The sequence below is a fragment of the Eretmochelys imbricata genome, chromosome 2, assembly GCF_965152235.1.
Source record: "Eretmochelys imbricata isolate rEreImb1 chromosome 2, rEreImb1.hap1, whole genome shotgun sequence".
NCBI lineage: Eukaryota > Metazoa > Chordata > Testudines > Cheloniidae > Eretmochelys > Eretmochelys imbricata.
Genome location: NC_135573.1, coordinates 143019194 through 143036755, shown reverse-complemented (window position 1 = coordinate 143036755; position 17562 = coordinate 143019194). Strand labels below are relative to the sequence as shown.

Here is a 17562-nt window from a genome sequence, read left to right as displayed (position 1 = left end):
CCCTTTGAAAGTGTTCAATCTGCTTGCAAAAGTGAAATTTCACTTGTGGCATAAATGTCAAAAGTAACAGAGTAAGGACATATGAAAAAAACAAAACAAAAATATTATAAATTACCTTTTATTATGTTTTGAACAAGCCTTCTGGTGGTCTAACAAAAAGGTAACGGTCAATGAATGACAAACTTCACAATTATCAAGTTTATCCTCTGAACTTAGGAAACTTAAAAATTGGTCCAATATGCGAGGACCCATATTCCTCTTCTACTTTTACAGAATTCTGACTAGAACAAAGTGAGCATATTTTTCTCCTGGTTTGCAACAAACAAAATAAATATGCCTATGACAAATCCCCATCTGTAACAACTTTCCTTTAGGAGGTCTCTCATCTAGCTCATGTTGTATAACAGCATCCTCTAACTTGCAAACATGAATTTCTCTCAGTAAAATAAAAACAATACAGCTATAAATACACACTCATGAATCAAAATGTTTGCAAAACATGCAAGTATTTGTTGATGGGAAGGCATAGAAGCGACTCACCACATTACAGCCAGGGCAGTCAGGGCCATTCTCACACATCCTGCGACGAGCCTGAATCCCTCCCCCACATTGGGTAGTGCAACGTTCCCACGGACCCCAGCCTGTCCAAAACATATGTGGAGGGCACAGCAAGTGCTCATTGCAGTATCTGTGACAAGGGAAAGCAAGAGGGAAAAGAAACTATTTAGTACAACAAAAGGTCTCCAACTTCTACATTTTCCATTATTTAGAAAGATGTTTGCATATGGAAATGTTTTACACTGATGGCCTTATATTTATTTGTTGAACCCTTTTTTTAAAAAAAAAAAATCACAAGTATATATAGTATATAACCATTAATGGAATTGTATTTTATAATACTGTGGGTGTAGCATTTTCTTCATTGTCTAATCTCTTTCTACAATCTATTTAATGTACCTACTCTATTGTACTGGTAGCATATTATTTACCATAGTAGTTAGGTCAATCACTACTTTTGTAGAAGTAACATACACAGATATCTGAGGGCAGAATTTGGTTCATGGATTAGGTAAGTAGATGTCTATGCTGGCATTACTTTTCTAGAAGAAGCAAGCTTTCTTTTTCCAATTCAAATATAGCTGAGTTTGCTTTTCAACTGTCCCAGTGTAGTTAATGTTATAGATAAAATAAGAGATAAAACATGATTCTAAGCATAGGAATACTATGGTGTTTTGATTATGTTATTGCTTTTACCTCTAAAGTGTGTTTCTAATCATTGTAACCTAGTTAGGTTTTCCCAGTGGGCTACAAACAACCCGAATCAGAAGACCAGATAGCTATCCAAAGGGAGAAGCCAAATTCTACTCCATGGATTTTGTCCGGCCTGAACAAAATCATACAGGACACAATTTCCTTCCTCACTTCCTTCCTACTGTTGATGTACTGGTTATCTACTATCTATTTTCCCTTTACCTACTCAACAAGTTTCTATCCATTTATACTGTCCTGCCATGAAAATTAACATTAATATTTCGATCTCATTTTTTTTATACCTGAATACAAATAGTGATGTTACAAATCTACTGTTGTCTTCAATAGCATCAGTGGCAGTGACCTTTCTTTCACAAATCCCTAAACACCTCAACCTATAATTCTTTATTACTAAAGTATTGGGGATTGTCAAGATGAATAGTTAGTGCATGGCAAGCTGGGGTGTAAATCTACAGTGCACTAGTTTGGCCACACAGACTAGCTGTCTGTGTAGACCTTGCTACTGTTCACTAATAGTTCCCTAGTTCGCAATGGCCTACTCTCATTTCAAAGTGGAACAGATCAAAGAGCACTAGGTACCTTTTAGTGCACAGCAGCAGGATCCACACAGGAAGTTAGTAAGTGGCAAGCTAGTGTACTGTAGGTTTACACCCCAGCGTGCCGCGCACTAATTGTTTACCTAGACAAGCCCTCTGAATGTTTAGAACCAATTGCTCTGTGTATGTATGTATGTATGTATGTGTTTGTACTGCACATGTAGATGTAGGTTTATCTTAAATGTGGGATTCTGCTTCAGAGAGTAAAGTTTGCTTTCTGGCCAGTGCAACACCACTGAAACTAACAAGGTTGCATGTGAAAAATGAGACCAAAAGCTGGTTTTATGTGTACGTAGAGCAGGGCAAACTATTCACAGCACATAATGCATTTGATTAATTGAGACTCCCCCCCTCCCTCCGCTTCTCTGAGAATTATCTGAGAAAAACTCCTATTTGTATGTATTTGCTAAATCAAATTATCAAGAAATGGGTTGTCCAAACATATTTCAGCCTGTGTACTGTTTATAAACTATTCACCTATTTCTTTGAATATTCACTATTAGTAATTTACTGTTCACACTGTAATTGGTCACCTAAGTCACATCATGGGGTTCTGCTCTGATAGCTTCCAAACCCTCAGATTGTTCACAATGGATTTACAAACATTCTCTGTGCGAAAACAGTCACACACGCACATTTGCATGCATGTTTGTGACACTCTTCTCTGATCAATTGTTGAACAAAAGTTTGCTAATATGAATGTTCATGAGAATAGAGTAAAAGGGATCACATATGATGACAGAAGAAATTTCATACTTTTATTATTCAAAGCAACATGCACGCATTTTTTGCAGTATTCCACCTGCTCTTAGTAGAGTGGTTGTAATGAAGTTTGAGACACAGAGATACAATAAAATGAATCTTTGACATGAAGCCAAGAAGTTATAGGTTCATGTCACATAAAATGTGTTATAAATGAAGTGCCTTTTTTTTTTAATACCAAGTCCCATTTTCAAATGTCAACGTGTCATGTTTCTTGCTCTCTCTCAAGTAAGCACAGGGGAGAAACAAGACTTTACCAAATTAACTTTGTAGCTGATACTCGAAGTATTTGAAAGGTTAGGAATGCTGGAATTCTGCTAGTCAAGTCCAGTTAAAGATATATCTGAAGATACAAAAATCACAAAGTACTTATACAATCTGCTTAACTTTTAATAAAGCAAAATCAGCCACAGAGCTGGGTTTGCATTTTTCTCCCCTTCTGAAAATATCACAGCACACAAGTCTTAGATTCACCTCAGTCAGCCAAGCTCCAAAATCATCAGATATGTTTTTATATTTAAAGATCAATTACGGGGGCAAATCTGGGAACTGTGTTGTAGCAAGAGGTTTTGAGCCACGTTTTATTAAGCCTCTTTCCGGCTGCATTTCAAGTTAGCCAGTAACTTCTTATTGCCTTTTGCACACACTCTCTCTCCCTTTTAATTTTTTTTCCCAGGACCCAGAGGGCTTACACTATACAGTAATTCAGCAAAACAAGCAATGTAAGAAACTAAGATCTGTGTAACTGCTGCCCTCAGCACAGACTGTCTACAGCAGTGACGAGGGCAGAAGGGAGAATGGCACACATACACATACACACAAAGGAAAATTCCTTTCTGACCCCAAATATGGCAATCAGCTAAACCCTGAGCATATGGTCAAGACTCACCAGCCAGACACCCAGGAAAGAATTCTCTGTAGTAACTCAGATCCCCCTCTCTAGAGTCCCATCAGAGGTGACTCAGCATATTTACCGCTAATAGTGAAAGCTCGATTAATTGCCAAAATTAGGCTATCCCATCATACCATCCCCTCCATAAACTTATCAAGCTTAGTCTTGAAGCCAGATATGTCTCTTAACTCCACTGCTCCCCTTGGAAGGCTATTCCAGAACTTAACTCCTCTGATGGTTAGAAATCTTCATCTAATTTCAAGTCTAAACTTTCTGATGGCCAGTTTCTATCCATTTGTTCTTGTGTCCACACTGGTACAGAGCTTAAATAATTCCTCTCCCTCCCTGATATTTATCACTCTGATATATGTATAGAGAGCAATCATATCTCCCCTCAGCCTTCTTTTGGTTAGACTAAACAAGCCAAGCTCTTTGAGACTCCTTTCATAAGACAGGTTTTCCATTCCTCGGATCATCCTAGTAGACCTTCTCTGTCCCAGTTTGAATTCATCCTTCTTAAACATGGGAGACCAGAACTGCACACAATATTCTAGGTGAGGTCTCACCAGTGCCTTGTATAACGGTACTAACACCTCCTTATTTCTACTGGAAATACCTTGCCTGATGCATCCCAAGACTGCATTAGCTTTTTTGATGGCCATATCACATTGGCGGCTCATAGTGATCCTGTGATCAACCAATACTCTGAGGTCCTTCTCCTCCTCTGTTACTTCCAACTGATGTGTTCCCAATTTATAACAAAAATTCTTGTTATTAATCCCTAAATGCATGACCTTGAACTTTCATTATTAAATTTCTTCCTTTAGTATTACTCCAGTTTACAAGGTCATCCAGATCTTCCTGTATGATATCCTGGTCCCTCTCTGTATTGGCAATACCTCCCAGCTTCAGGTCATCCGCAAACTTTATTAGCACATTCCCACTTTTTGTGCCAAGGTCAGAAATAAAAAGATTAAATAAGATTGGTCCCAAAACCGATCCCTGAGGAACTCCACTAGTAACCTCCTTCCAGCCTGACAGTTCACCTTTCAGTATGACCCATTGCAGTCTCCCCTTTAACCAGTTCCTTATCCACCTTTCAAATTTCATATTGATCCCCTTCTTTTCCAATTTACCTAATAAATCAGAATCTCCTTGCTGCTGTTCTGGAAGCCGGAAAAAAAGTTACTCTTTCTTTGTAAATTGTTAGGTGTGAATTATTGGCTCAGCACTCCTAAACATCTGGGCCTAATTTAACAATGCATTATTCCAGTTTTATGCAGGTGTAACTCAGTTGGTACTGGAGTTAAGCAGTGGTAAATCCAGCCCATTATATCCACTGGTTCTCCTGTGTTCACTCTTTTGCCAGCTCAACAAATTCTAAGATACAAGGAAAGCAGTTTTATTTTTACAAAACCTAACACTGGTTTGTCCTTAGTATACTTTGCTCTTTAAGATGCATTATAGCTCTAAAATGATTTCCTCAATTACTTTTCCTAGTACCAAGGTGGTCCTGGGGAATGAAGTGAGGTTGTACTTCAGTCGTCTGGAAAAGTAGCTCTACAAATGATTTTGTTATACTTTTTTTTAAGGTTTCAGAGTGGTAGCTGTGTTAATCTGTATCAGCAAAAACAACAAGGAGTCCTTGTGGTACCTTAGAGACTAAGAAATTTATTTGAGCATAAGCCCACGAAAGCTTATGTCCAAATAAATTTGTTAGTCTCTAGGGTGCCACAAGGACTCCTTGTTGTTTTTACTTTTTTTTAAAGTAACTCAACTACTTCAATCTTTTGAACCTTCAGAGCACTTCAATACCACCATCTGGACCTTGTAATTTAATACTATTTATTTTCTGAAGTATTCCATATATCATTGCCCTTTTTACAATGTGCTTTTCTAGAGTACCCACTGTCTCAATAGTGAGCATTTAATTTCTGATTCACTGAAATAATTTCTTATTTTCTATACTGTGACAGGGTTTATTGACCACTCACTGGGCCAGTGGGGCTGACCAATCATTGTGGGCTCAGGAGACCACGCCCCCTCTCCCTCGCTGTGTGTGCTCCAGGTGGAAGGGACAGATAAAAGGAGTCAACTCAGCTCAGTAGCAACTGGCTGAGAAGGAGAAAGGACGTGTGCTGCAAGTTTCTGCAGAGGAACCATCGAATCTTCAGACTACTGAGGCCATGGACCTGGACAACGCTGTGGAGGAACAGCCAGCTGCAGAAACTGATGGGAATGCCAAGCCACTGCCAGCCGAGGAGATGCCCAAGATGGGCTTTATGGTAGGAAGAGGTGATGTGTTGAGGGTGCATGCAGGGTCAAGTGCCCTCCCCCCCCAAGCAGCCTTCCCAGGTGGGGAATGGAAGGGACGGGGCCAGAACCTCTTCCAGCCACGCTGGGATGCTGCCCGGTACAGCGCAGCAGCTGCCTGGAAGAGCAACTGGCGGCGACAGCAGTGGGCTACCCCCCGTTCAGGGCTTGGCTTCCAGGGACAGCAGCCAAGCGAGCTGGCGCCTCCTCCCCACAGCATGCTCGGCCACTGTCCCTGGAAGCCAAGCCTACGCAGGGAGTGGGCTGCCACTGCCGCCCCTCCCCAGCCAGGCTCTCTCTGATGTAGCTGGCTACGCTGCACAGATTAGCAACCAGGAGCGGCTCCATCCCACTGCCCGCCCGGGCCTGGTTTCCAGGGAGAGCAGCTGAACATGCTGCAAGGGGAGGGTCACAAGTTGGTGCAGCGGGAGGATAGAACCCCTCTCCCCCACGCGGGTAATGTGGGGTGGGGAGGGGATATGGAGAGCGAGGGGGGAGGAGACACGTGGGGAGGTGACTTGTCCTCCCCTTTAGGGAGGCACGTCATCTACTAGGGAACATGTTATGAGCAAATGCCTCTATCCTTAATAGGGAGTTTACCAGCTTCATAGGGCCCTGGGTCAGAACCCGGTGCAGTAGGGTGGGTCTGGGTTCCCCTACCACTGCCCTGCACTTGCCACTATATGTGACTACCAGGGACTCTTGATATAGACTGTTTGCTGTCACGCCCCAGGGGTTACAGACTATTTGTTTACTCCTCCCTGCCCAGGGGATTAGGGCCCCCAAACTGCTATTGATTGTCCCAGCCAGGAGTCCCAGAGGCCATAGACTGATTGTTTTCTCTGCCCTGCCCATGGGTCCAGAGTTCCTGATTGTGATAGCTTGACTGAGCAGAGATTCTCGATGACTCTGTGATGAGGTGTATCAACCCTGAACTGCGTAAATGAGGGCGGCCCATGCTGGACATGCCGAGCCCCCATGATATATACCTATTACTATTTGTTCTTTAAAATGTCTATTTATCCTTTAATCCATGTGACAATTAGAATACAAAAAATGACACAATACTTAACCAAAATCATCCTGTGGATTTTACTCAAATCTCAACTCCTTTTTAATATAAACTCACTCAGATTTTCTTTTGCGCTGTACTGACCGGTCATCTCAACAAAACTGATAACTGGTGTTCAGGCTGGCAGAGAGCTATGAGATTTTAGTTAAAGTTCCATATTTGCTGGGGGCAGCTTTTTATTTGGATAACCTATCTGCTGAGAGTATATTACAGCATATAAAAATCTTGGCCTTTTGACCAAAGAATGGTAAATATGCATTGCTCTGAAATAGCCAGAAGTGTGCACATTTTCTAGGACACTCGCCCTCTTAATTTTGTGTTACATGGGCAGATTCCTAGAATTTCTATGAAAAAAGCAGTGTGGTGTGCAACATTGGTCCACTGGAATGACTTGCTAATCTAATTTTTCTCATTATCTATATCACTGGAAAGATGCAGATTCAGTGAAAAAAATTCAGTTTTCCCTTGCTTCTGTGAGTGTACCTTACAGGAACACTAATGCAAATTTTAAGTGTGCATCCAAGAAAAAATAGATCCTTATACATTTTTTGGAACTGATGGCTCATGCACTCAGAATTTTAAACACTATTACATGATTGTATCGCAGCTTGCTATTTCTTCTGAAGCTGACAGGATGCCCCTGGAAACAAGATAATACATGTCAATGCAGTAGTCTGTCTAAATATATATACAAAATGAATGTTTCATTTCTTTGTTGGGATTCATGGAAGGTAATAATAAATTGGAGTCTCTTAGATGTGTGAATGATGGAATCAAAAGACCAAACTACATTTTGAGGTACTATGACAAAACATCTAGTACTGGGGGAAGCAACGAACTGTGAAATAAAAGACCAAGTTAAAAGCTGACTTGAAGTGTTTAACCCAGGAACCTATCCTTGCAACAAAGCCTGTTGCCAACTGTGTCCACATATCTATTCAGGGGACACCATCATAGGGCCTAATCACATCAGCCACACTATCAGAGGCTCGTTCACCTGCACATCCACCAATATGATATATGCCATCATGTGCCAGCAATGCCCCTCTGCCATGTACATTGGTCAAACTGGACAGTCTCTATGTAAAAGAATAAATGGACACAAATCAGATGTCAAGAATTATAACATTCATAAACCAGTCGGAGAACACTTCAATCTCTCTGGTCACTCGGTTTCTGACCCAAAATTGGCAATTCTTCAACAAAAAGACTTCAAAAACAGACTCCAACGAGAGACTGCTGAATTAGAATTCATTTGCAAATTGGATACAATTAACTTAGGCTTGAATAGAGACTGGGAGTGGTTGAGTCATTACACAAAGTAAAACTATTTCCCCTTGTTTATTCCCACTCCCCCCAACACTTTTCCTCAGACGTTCTTGTTAACTGCTGGAAATGGCCCACCTTGATTATCACTGCAAAGGGTTTTCTCCCCCCCACACTCTCCTGCTGGTAATAGCTCATCTTAAGTGATCACTCTCCTTACAGTGTGCATGATAAACATCCATTTTTTCATGTTCTGTGTGTATATAAATCTCCTCACTGTATTTTCCACTGAATGCATCCGATGAAGTGAGCTGTAGCTCACGAAAGCTTATGCTCAAATAAATTGGTTAGTCTCTAAGGTGCCACAAGTACTCCTTTTCTTTTTGTGAATACAGACTAACACGGCTGCTACTCTGAAACCTGTTTAGAGGTTAATATACACACAAAAAGGAAAAGAGTACTTGTGGCACCTTAGAGACTAACCAATTTATTTGAGCATAAGCTTTCGTGAGCTACAGCTCACTTCATTGGATGCTCAAATAAATTGGTTAGTCTCTAAGGTGCCACAAGTACTCCTTTTCTTTTTGCGAATACAGACTAACACGGCAGTTACTCTGAAACCTATACACACAAACAATTTCAGCTTTACTTACTAAAGAACATATTTGATTCCAGTATGGTGTATATTTATTAGATACAAACAAAACCATTAAAACTTTCCCACTTGCTGTATTGATGCTTAATTTTATTTAAGATATAAAAATTGAACTTAGTCCACCAGTAATGCAGTGCTGTGATCTAACAACACTTTACTGCAGATTTTGAGTCTGGTCAACTTGCAATTCAATCACATTACAATCAATTTTCAGAGTCTGAAGGGATAGTAGAGAGGAGTGCCTCAACACAATCAGCTGAGTAGTACTGCTGGGAGCTCAGTCGGTTCGGGAAGGACTCAGCTAAGTGAAAACTGAATGCACTGCTGAAGTCCATGTCCTTGTTAATAGTAATTGTAGTAAGAGATTGTACTGGGATTTTTTTTAAAAAAGGAAGAGAAAGCAGGTAAAAGAGAAAAATGTAACATGAAAATGAACCTGAATGGAAAAAATTAAAACAGGCAGTGGAGAAAAGTTAACTCACCTCTCCTCACGGTTCTGTCCCACACACACGCGGCCCCCGTGCCGAGGAGTTGGATTGCTGCATGAACGCTGGCGGACTTGAAAACCAATTCCACAGGTGGTACTGCAGGGTGACCAGGAAGTCCATGGAGTCCAGCCCCCATTTCTAGTAGAATAATAAGCCTTGGCTCTGTCATCTGTTATAATATACAGTGAGCAGCTACATGGGTGTAACTGAGAACAGAATTTGGCCCATTAATATTTGCAGAGATAGTTAATTCTGTATGGAGTTAAACTTCCAGAAGAACACTTGGTGGAAAAAAGAAGTTCCTCTGATACTTGTTTTTCCCATTGTTTCTACCTGGTCTATATGATATGTTGCTGCTAAAATGGGCCCAATGACCAAACAAATATAAAACCCACAAAGTCCTATGGGCAATCTGACATTCTCCTACATTATTTCAGAATCCAAAACACAAACAACAGAAATTGGAATTCAATTTTCCTCAGTTAATTTATTCTGGATACATTTAATATTTAAATGCCCACATTAACTTTTTGGAGATAATTTTGAATTACATATTGCTCAAGTAGGTTAAAGCAGCAGTTCTCAAGCTGTGGGTCAGGACCCCAAAGTGGGCAGCAACCCTATTTTAATGGGGTTTCCAGGGTTAACCTTAGACTTACTGGGGCCAAGGGCTGAAGCCAAAGGCGGAGCCCCACTGCCCGGGGCCAAAGCCCAGGGGTTTCAGCCTTGGGCGACAGGACTCAGTTTACAGGCATTGCATCTGGGGCTGAAGCCCTTGATCTTTGGCTTTACTTCCCCCCCACGACCTGCCCGAGGAAATGTGGCTCAGGTGGTGGGGCTAGGGCAGGCTCAGGCTTCGGTTCCCTTTCCTGGGGTCATGTAGTAATTTTCGTTGTCAGAAGGGGGCTGCGGTGCAATGAAGTTTGAGAACTGCTCAGTTAGACAGTCCACATTATTTTGAGCATGTCTTTTAAGGAAGATTTAAAACTTCAAGTTCATGCCCTTCCTCTTCTGTTTAAAAAAAAAAGAGAAAAAGATAATTTTAAACAACAAAAAGAAAAAAAATCAAGTTCCAGAAGAAGTAAGATTTCAAGAAGAGACAATTACATGAGCTCACAATTCCACAAAATCCTCAAAGAAGATAACAATACCTTATGGGTAAGAGTACCAAAAGGTGCTGATAGAGCTAACAGAATCAATACGGATTTCTAATACTTGTAAACCCCTAGAAGGCACAGTCATGTTCCCATTAAAGTCAGTGGCTAACTCCTATTGACTTCAATATGAACAGTATCATGACAAATGTCTGGAAAGAAATTTTAAACCCTAAAGAAATCAATGCATTATAGTATCCCACTGGGTTTTTTCATACCTGAAAATTGCTGTACAGATAAGAAATTCAACAAAAATCAAACTCAACAATGTTATGCTCTTGAGATTTCATTATAAACATTTAAAAAGAATACTAAGGTTAATATAATACAAATTGTTTTACTCTATTGGGAAATGATTCAAAAATTAAAAAGCTCAACTGGTTCAATAATACAACAGGATAAAAATGTTGAACTTGTCAGATCATTTCAATAGTTGGCCAAAAAAGTGCAGTTTCAACTTTTACTAATGGTTTATTGCTATTTGAGCACTGCATGAATCTTCCCTTGTTTTAATGGACCCAGAATTTTGACACTACAGAAAATGACTGCCTGAAAAATATCATAGTTAACAACTACTGACTTTGGACAGCAAAACAGGGTTGATTACTGTAAGGATTAGTATGAATGGCATGATTTTCAGATGTATTAAAATCAATAGGAGCTTTGGGTGCCCAGTACAGTACCTCTGAAAATCAATTATTAGTATGAGTGGTTATGCAAATGAGATGATGTAATGTTAGCAGGAGTGACTATGATAATATCTCTGGTGAGCCTCCGAGTATTTCTCTATTCCCATCTAAGCATTCAGGCCCAGATTTTTAGAGGTGTTTAGGCATTGCTGCACTCAGTGCTGCAATGCCCATTTGATTTAGGAGCCTGTCACATTTTAGAAAGGATTTAGGCATTGAGAAGTCCAAATCCCATCGATTATCTAAGTGCCTAAATCCCTTTAAAAATTTAGGCTTCTCAATCAGTGAGACGTTGCAGAAGTGAGTGCAGCAATGCCTAAACACCTCTAAATAAATACCTCTAAAATTCTGGCCCTCCAAGTCCATACTTGTTCAACTGTTTAGCTTCATATAGTATCCTTATCCTCTCTCCTCACAATTCTCTACTCTACAGTCAATTGTAAGCACCGTATTGATTTTTCTTAACTATTTACACTCATTCATTATTGCATCTTGTATCAGCTGGAATCATTTTGTCTACCGTTACATGCCGGATAACATCTGTTGTGATTCATGCAAAAATATCATGAGGTGATTCGGAAGTTAAAGTATTTGCTACTGGCGTAGCATAAGTAATGGACTAGAGAAAGTAATAAAAGAAGGAACTGCTGGAAATGAACAGAACAGACCACTGAACAAGTTTTAACTTGGGAGTTAGGTGTAAAAAAAGTTTGAAACATGAGCTCCAGATCAAATTAGACCCACTTCCTTCACTATCACCAGTTGTCAGCACAAGTCTGCTAATCCTACACCCTCTAACTTGGCCAAGACTGTTGAGAACAAACACTTTGTTTCTAAGCTTAGATTGAAAAATGATCTGCTCTAGTATTCTGTGTATGGGGTCAGGTGAGTGGTGTGGGATGGAAAAGTGGGTGCAAGACCAGACTTGGTTGGCCATAGACCAGGATATTATGCTATCAGCACAGGCTACGGTGGACCTGCCTCCTCTCCAGTGCAGAGAGACAAGGACCCTTCTTTTGCTCCCCATCCCTAGTGCATGTACTCACAAACCCTGAGAGCTGGTCCAACGGAGGTGGTGCTAAAGGGTTGTGACTCCCGGGACTTGGCGCTCAAAATGTGTTTTTTCTGATCACTGGGCCAGAACTAATGTTTAAAAAAAGCTGGTCCTGCCAAAGTATCTCTGGGCCCCAATAAATTACTAAACTCTGGGGCTTTAAATTGTCGGTGTCACCAAATGCATTGCTTTTTTCCCCCTACATTTCTGTTGTTAATATTAATTGTGGTCAACTTAATTAGTTTCACAAAACTTGAAGTTAATTTTTCCCACTTGGACAGTTCTCTCTCCCAGCAAAGTCTGAGAGGCTACTTATGTCCCATGGTGCTGTGGCTATCATCATAAGCAGTTTCATATTCAAGAAGCAATAGGAAGGCTGTGGACAAGGTTTAAAAGAAATATTACTTAAAATGTGCTTTATTTTTAATACTTTAAAAAAGATATCCTATAGGATCTCTTTGGGTCTTGCGATTGTCTGACGTACCTGGAGCAGTTGGCAATTTCCATACTTGGTCCTTCGCACTGCCAGCCTCCACACTGAGGAGCTGGACTGTCACACAAGCGAGTTCTGCAGAGGCAGGAGCCAACACTAGTACCATCAGTGTGGGTGCAGGGTTTCCACTGAGACCACATTCCAAAATTCCCATCCACAGTCAAATTCCTGGTCTAGAAGATATAAAAGCAGAAAGTCAAAGCTTATGGTAAGACAGCAGAAAACTGATCAGAGGTCCCTTCTGATGTAACTTTTTAATTGCACAACATAGTGAAGTCTGAACTTCAGCTATTCAAAATTTAGAGCCACCACAGGAATCATTCTCAAAAGGATCACACCCTTTTAGACCATAAATCCTTTAGAGCAGGAATTCTCTTTTTTGTGTTTGTACCATGCCCGGAGCAATGGAGCCTTTGGACACTATAAATAATAATAATAATAATCAATCATCATCACCCCTAAATACAACCAATATCACTGGCTCCTCTGGAAAGAATTCCTACAGAAATTCAACAGGAATTAGAGCTCCATTCTCTTAATCATCTTCTGCCTGAAATTATTTCCCATTTCTCCCAAACTCTGCTGTCATCTGGTCTAAGACACTATTGCAAAATAGAATATGCAAGAATGTTTGCAGAAATATGACTTTAGATTGAAAGGAGGAAGCAGTAGAAGATAACGGTCAAGGGATAGATTCTAGTTAAGTCTATGCTAAATCTTAATGATTAGTAGTTTTCTTTGTTATTTATAAAAACACATTTTAATAAAAGAACCATCACTAAAATTCCACTCCCTGGGGAAGCAGAATGTGATTTTAAATATATACATTATCTATGAGGGAAACTGCATAGACTGTCGGTCCTTCATCAGTTGGGACTGAGCCAATCACAACACATCTTCCAATCTTCTCTCGCTCTGGCCATCCTTCGCCATGCTTGTCCATATCTCCTTGTTAGGAAATCATCCCACCTCTTTGGAGGCTGACCGCATGGCTGTTTCTGTTCTCGCGGACACCACTCGGCTATAGCTGTGGTCCATCTGTTGTCGCTGAGTCGGGCCACATGTCCAGCCCACCACATTTGCTGAGCCTGCTTTCAACAACGTCTCACACTCCAGACTGCTGCCTAATTATTTCGTTGAGGATATGATCGTGGAGCGAAATGCCCAAAAATGTTCGTTCCATCGCCCTCTGTGTGACAGACCGTTGATGTTCTTCAATCTTTGTCAGAGACCATGTTTCGCTGCCATATAACGTCACTGGAAGTACAGTCGAGTTAAAAAGATTTGCACAAGTTGTTTTGCTGATCTTTCCTTGGAGGATGTCCTTGATGTCACTGAATGCGCACCATCCAGCTTTTTTTTCTGCACAACAGTTCACCTTTCTGATCATGGTGCATGCTGACTTCCTGGCCCAAATAAACGCTGAAGGAAGACTTTGAGAAATTTCGAACTGAAAAGCTCCTAAAGGCTGCTGAAGATCGTAAAAGTCTCAAAAAATGCAAACGGGAACTGGCGTTGCACAGGTCATTATTATCAGCTTTGAAGAACAGGGACGGAGAATCAGTAACCAATCGAACAGAGATGGAGGCAATCAGCAGGGATTTCTATACCCAGCTGTTTGCAACCCATATAGACGTCCCAATGCCATCACTTCAACAAACCGATGAACACATACTCCCGGTTCTCATCAGCGAAGTCCGTCACGCAGTCCATCAAATGAAAGAGGGGAAGGCTCCAGGCAAGGATGGTCTGACAGCAGAAGTGCTTAAGGCGGGAGGTCAGGAACTTTGGAAAGCTCTTGCCCAAAGGTTCAGCTGCTACCTGGAAATCCAGAAGATACCATCCAGTTGGAAAGAGTCCAATACCATCTTGCTGCATAAGGAAGGTGATTGAGAAAATCTAAAGAACTATCACCTGATCTGCCTGCTTTCGTATATCTATAAGTTGTTCACTAAAATAATAACAAATAGACTGTCGCAAAACCTGGATGAACAGCAACCGGCTTTCGAAGGAATTACAGCACGATAGACCACATCTTCACTCTAAACCAACTACTAGAGTGTTCAAGGGAATAGAAGTTCCCTTTGTGCACTGCCTTCGTAGACTACAAGAAGGCGTTCAACAGCACAGAGACTAACACCGTTCTTGAAGCTCTTTCAGAACAGGGCACCGGCACAAAATATATCACATTACTAAAGGAAGCGAACTCTGGCTGCAGCACGGACATATCGTTGTTCGATACTCCCCTCCAAATCCCCATCGAGAAAGGTGTGAAACAAGGAGATACAGTTTCATCAGAATTATTCACAGCCTGTCTTGAATTGTTTTTTTGACAAGCAGACTTGAAAGGCAGGATTAATATAAACGGCAAGCGGCTAAACCATCTCAGGTTCACAGATGATATAGTGCTGATAGCCGAAAATACAGGCCAGCTTGAGAGAATGCTTAAAGAACTGAAAGCGGAAAGTAGTCAAGTTGGATTAAAAATGAACCGGTCGAAAATGAAATACATTAGATCAGATGTTCTGCCAAGAACGCAAATAATTCTTGGAGGAGAGCAGATCCAAAAGGCTGATAAATGGGGAAAACACAGCTGTAAAAAACAATAAAAATGAAAAAGCATAAAACTTTATTTTTAGGACCTTTGCCTGTTCCCTTAAAGTTTATTCCCGCTGTCTCCACCTGGAGGAGGATCAGGCTCTTTTATGGTGTTGAATAATTCTTCCAAAACACAGTTTAAAAGCTATGTGAATAAGATATGTATAATTATATATTCACCCAGGAATTGTCTAATTAAAAGAAACAGTGCTAACTCTAGATTTCAGACTGCATTGCTACTGGACCCTTTCATGAAATTGATGATGGATATCAGGAATTTAGCTCTCTAGATGAAGGCACTCTTTAGTAGAGAATGATTAAATGATTAGAAAACTTGCATTATAGATTCAAGAAACCAACTTTTTGTTCTGTGTTTGTACAACACCTAGCATACTGGGATCCAGGGCTAGGAGTAGGGCCCCATAGGGCTACAGCAGTACAAATAAATAATAATGATATAGCTAAATAGTACATAGATCTTCCCCCACCCAACAAATGTCGGGGGGGATAGCCTGAAGCAGTTAGGCATGTTTTAAGTGGGGAAACAGGGAGGGAAAGTACCAGTACTTAATGTCCTAACATCTGTTTCTACACTGAACTAAAAACAAAACTGGCAGAACTGCTATGAATCACAGAGAAAGGTGACTCTCTTGACTACCTGGCTCCAACAATGGACATCACTTACTTCTAAATGAGGTGGGGAAGGGAGATAAAGGAGGTATAAATTTCACAGATAATTAGAAGATATAAGAGATTTAATTACAGCAGGCAGCATGTTTTCACTGCTGATTTCCAGCCACTCTGCTAAAAGGTTCCATAATTTAACTATTAATAACACTTTTCAAGATCAATCATTCACATACAGTGCTACCCCATAGAACAGACAAATTTATTTTCTGGCAGCTGTGACTGATATAGCTACAATCTATCAACTCAGCATACTGCTGACACATGTTTACTGAAAATAACACACTATAATACAGTGTGTATGCTGTTATTTTTCACAAACAGGAAATAATTATTTCTTGTTAAATGTCAGTTGTGCTCATTCTCTTACACTGAGGGTTGGAAGAGTCTGTATTCTATAAACACAGATAACATGTCCCCAGTCCAATTAGTGTCAGAGCTATGAAACCATCTCTACTGCTTACTTTTCCATGATGTATCAGAACACCCTCACTGCTGTCTCACCTATAGTTTTCACAAGACAACACATATGATCAGCTAGATCCCCAGGTGTCTATATAGAAAACAAGGCAAATGTGGGACTTTGAGCACTTTAAATGAAAGTTTACTAACCTGAGGGCCAAATTCAGCTCTCACCAGCACCAGTGCAATGCCCTTTGCCCATAAAGTTGTGTTGCATTCAACCTTCTCACCTACCTCAGAGTGCAGGCCAGCACAAAAGAAGGAGATATTTACTTTTTCTCTGATTTGGTTATATTTCCTCTCCCACCCTTCTTTTATCCGGTGCCTTACTTTCCTTCTCTCGTTCCCACCCAAAGTTTCTTCTTTTCTCTGCTATCTATATGTCTCTTGATGCTCTCTGCAACCCTCCAAATGGCTCTTTTGCCTATTTTGTGCTAGCCTGCACTCTGAGGAACTCTATATCTTCAGTCAGCCAGCAACTTCTTGTGTTGCCTATTCTCTGGGGTGGGAATCACCGAGTTTGAGTTTGCATGCTACACCTATGCCAACATCGCCTCAAGGTGAAAATGCTTCTGGTGGGTTTCCACCAGTTTATACAAAAATTCAGAGACTACACCCTTATGGACTGCCCATATAAAGAATAAACCCACCCTTCCCAATAATAATAAATAACCCATCAACAATCCCATCAGCACAATCTGAATATTAGCTATTTATTCGGAGGACCTGTTGTAAAATGATATGATGCACTTCATATATCAGGAATTGAATACACTATACTGTACTCCTAGTTCCCGCTGACCAAGAAGCAAGGAGCTGGGCTTAGGAATTGAAAACAGCTTTCCTGTGTGACAGCAATGGGCTCTTCCTCTACAGCAGTGGTTTTCAAACTTTCTTTCTGGCGACCCAGTTGAAGAAAATTGTTGATGCCCACGACCCAATGGAGCTGGGGATGAGGGGTTTGAGGTGAGGGAGAGGACTCAGGGCTGGAGCAGAGGGTTGAGTTGCAGGGGTGAAGGCTGCGGGGTGGGGCCTGGAATGGGTCCCTAGGTGCTGAGCAAGGTGATCCAGTGCCTTGCATTCTGTGACCCACTACTCGGTTATGACCT

General features: G+C 40.9%; 1 protein-coding gene across 1 annotated transcript in view; it reads right to left on the bottom strand.

Annotated features, from left to right (window-relative positions):
* SEMA5A (semaphorin 5A) overlaps positions 1–17562 on the bottom strand; it is a 460689-nt gene that overhangs the window by 139192 nt on the left and 303935 nt on the right. The window contains exons 12-14 of the mRNA XM_077809175.1: positions 12698–12879; positions 9311–9454; positions 541–688 (exon numbers count right to left, since the gene is read on the bottom strand). Of these exons, the coding sequence (XP_077665301.1) occupies positions 541–688; positions 9311–9454; positions 12698–12879 (474 nt within the window). The remainder of the gene's footprint in view (positions 1–540; positions 689–9310; positions 9455–12697; positions 12880–17562) is intronic.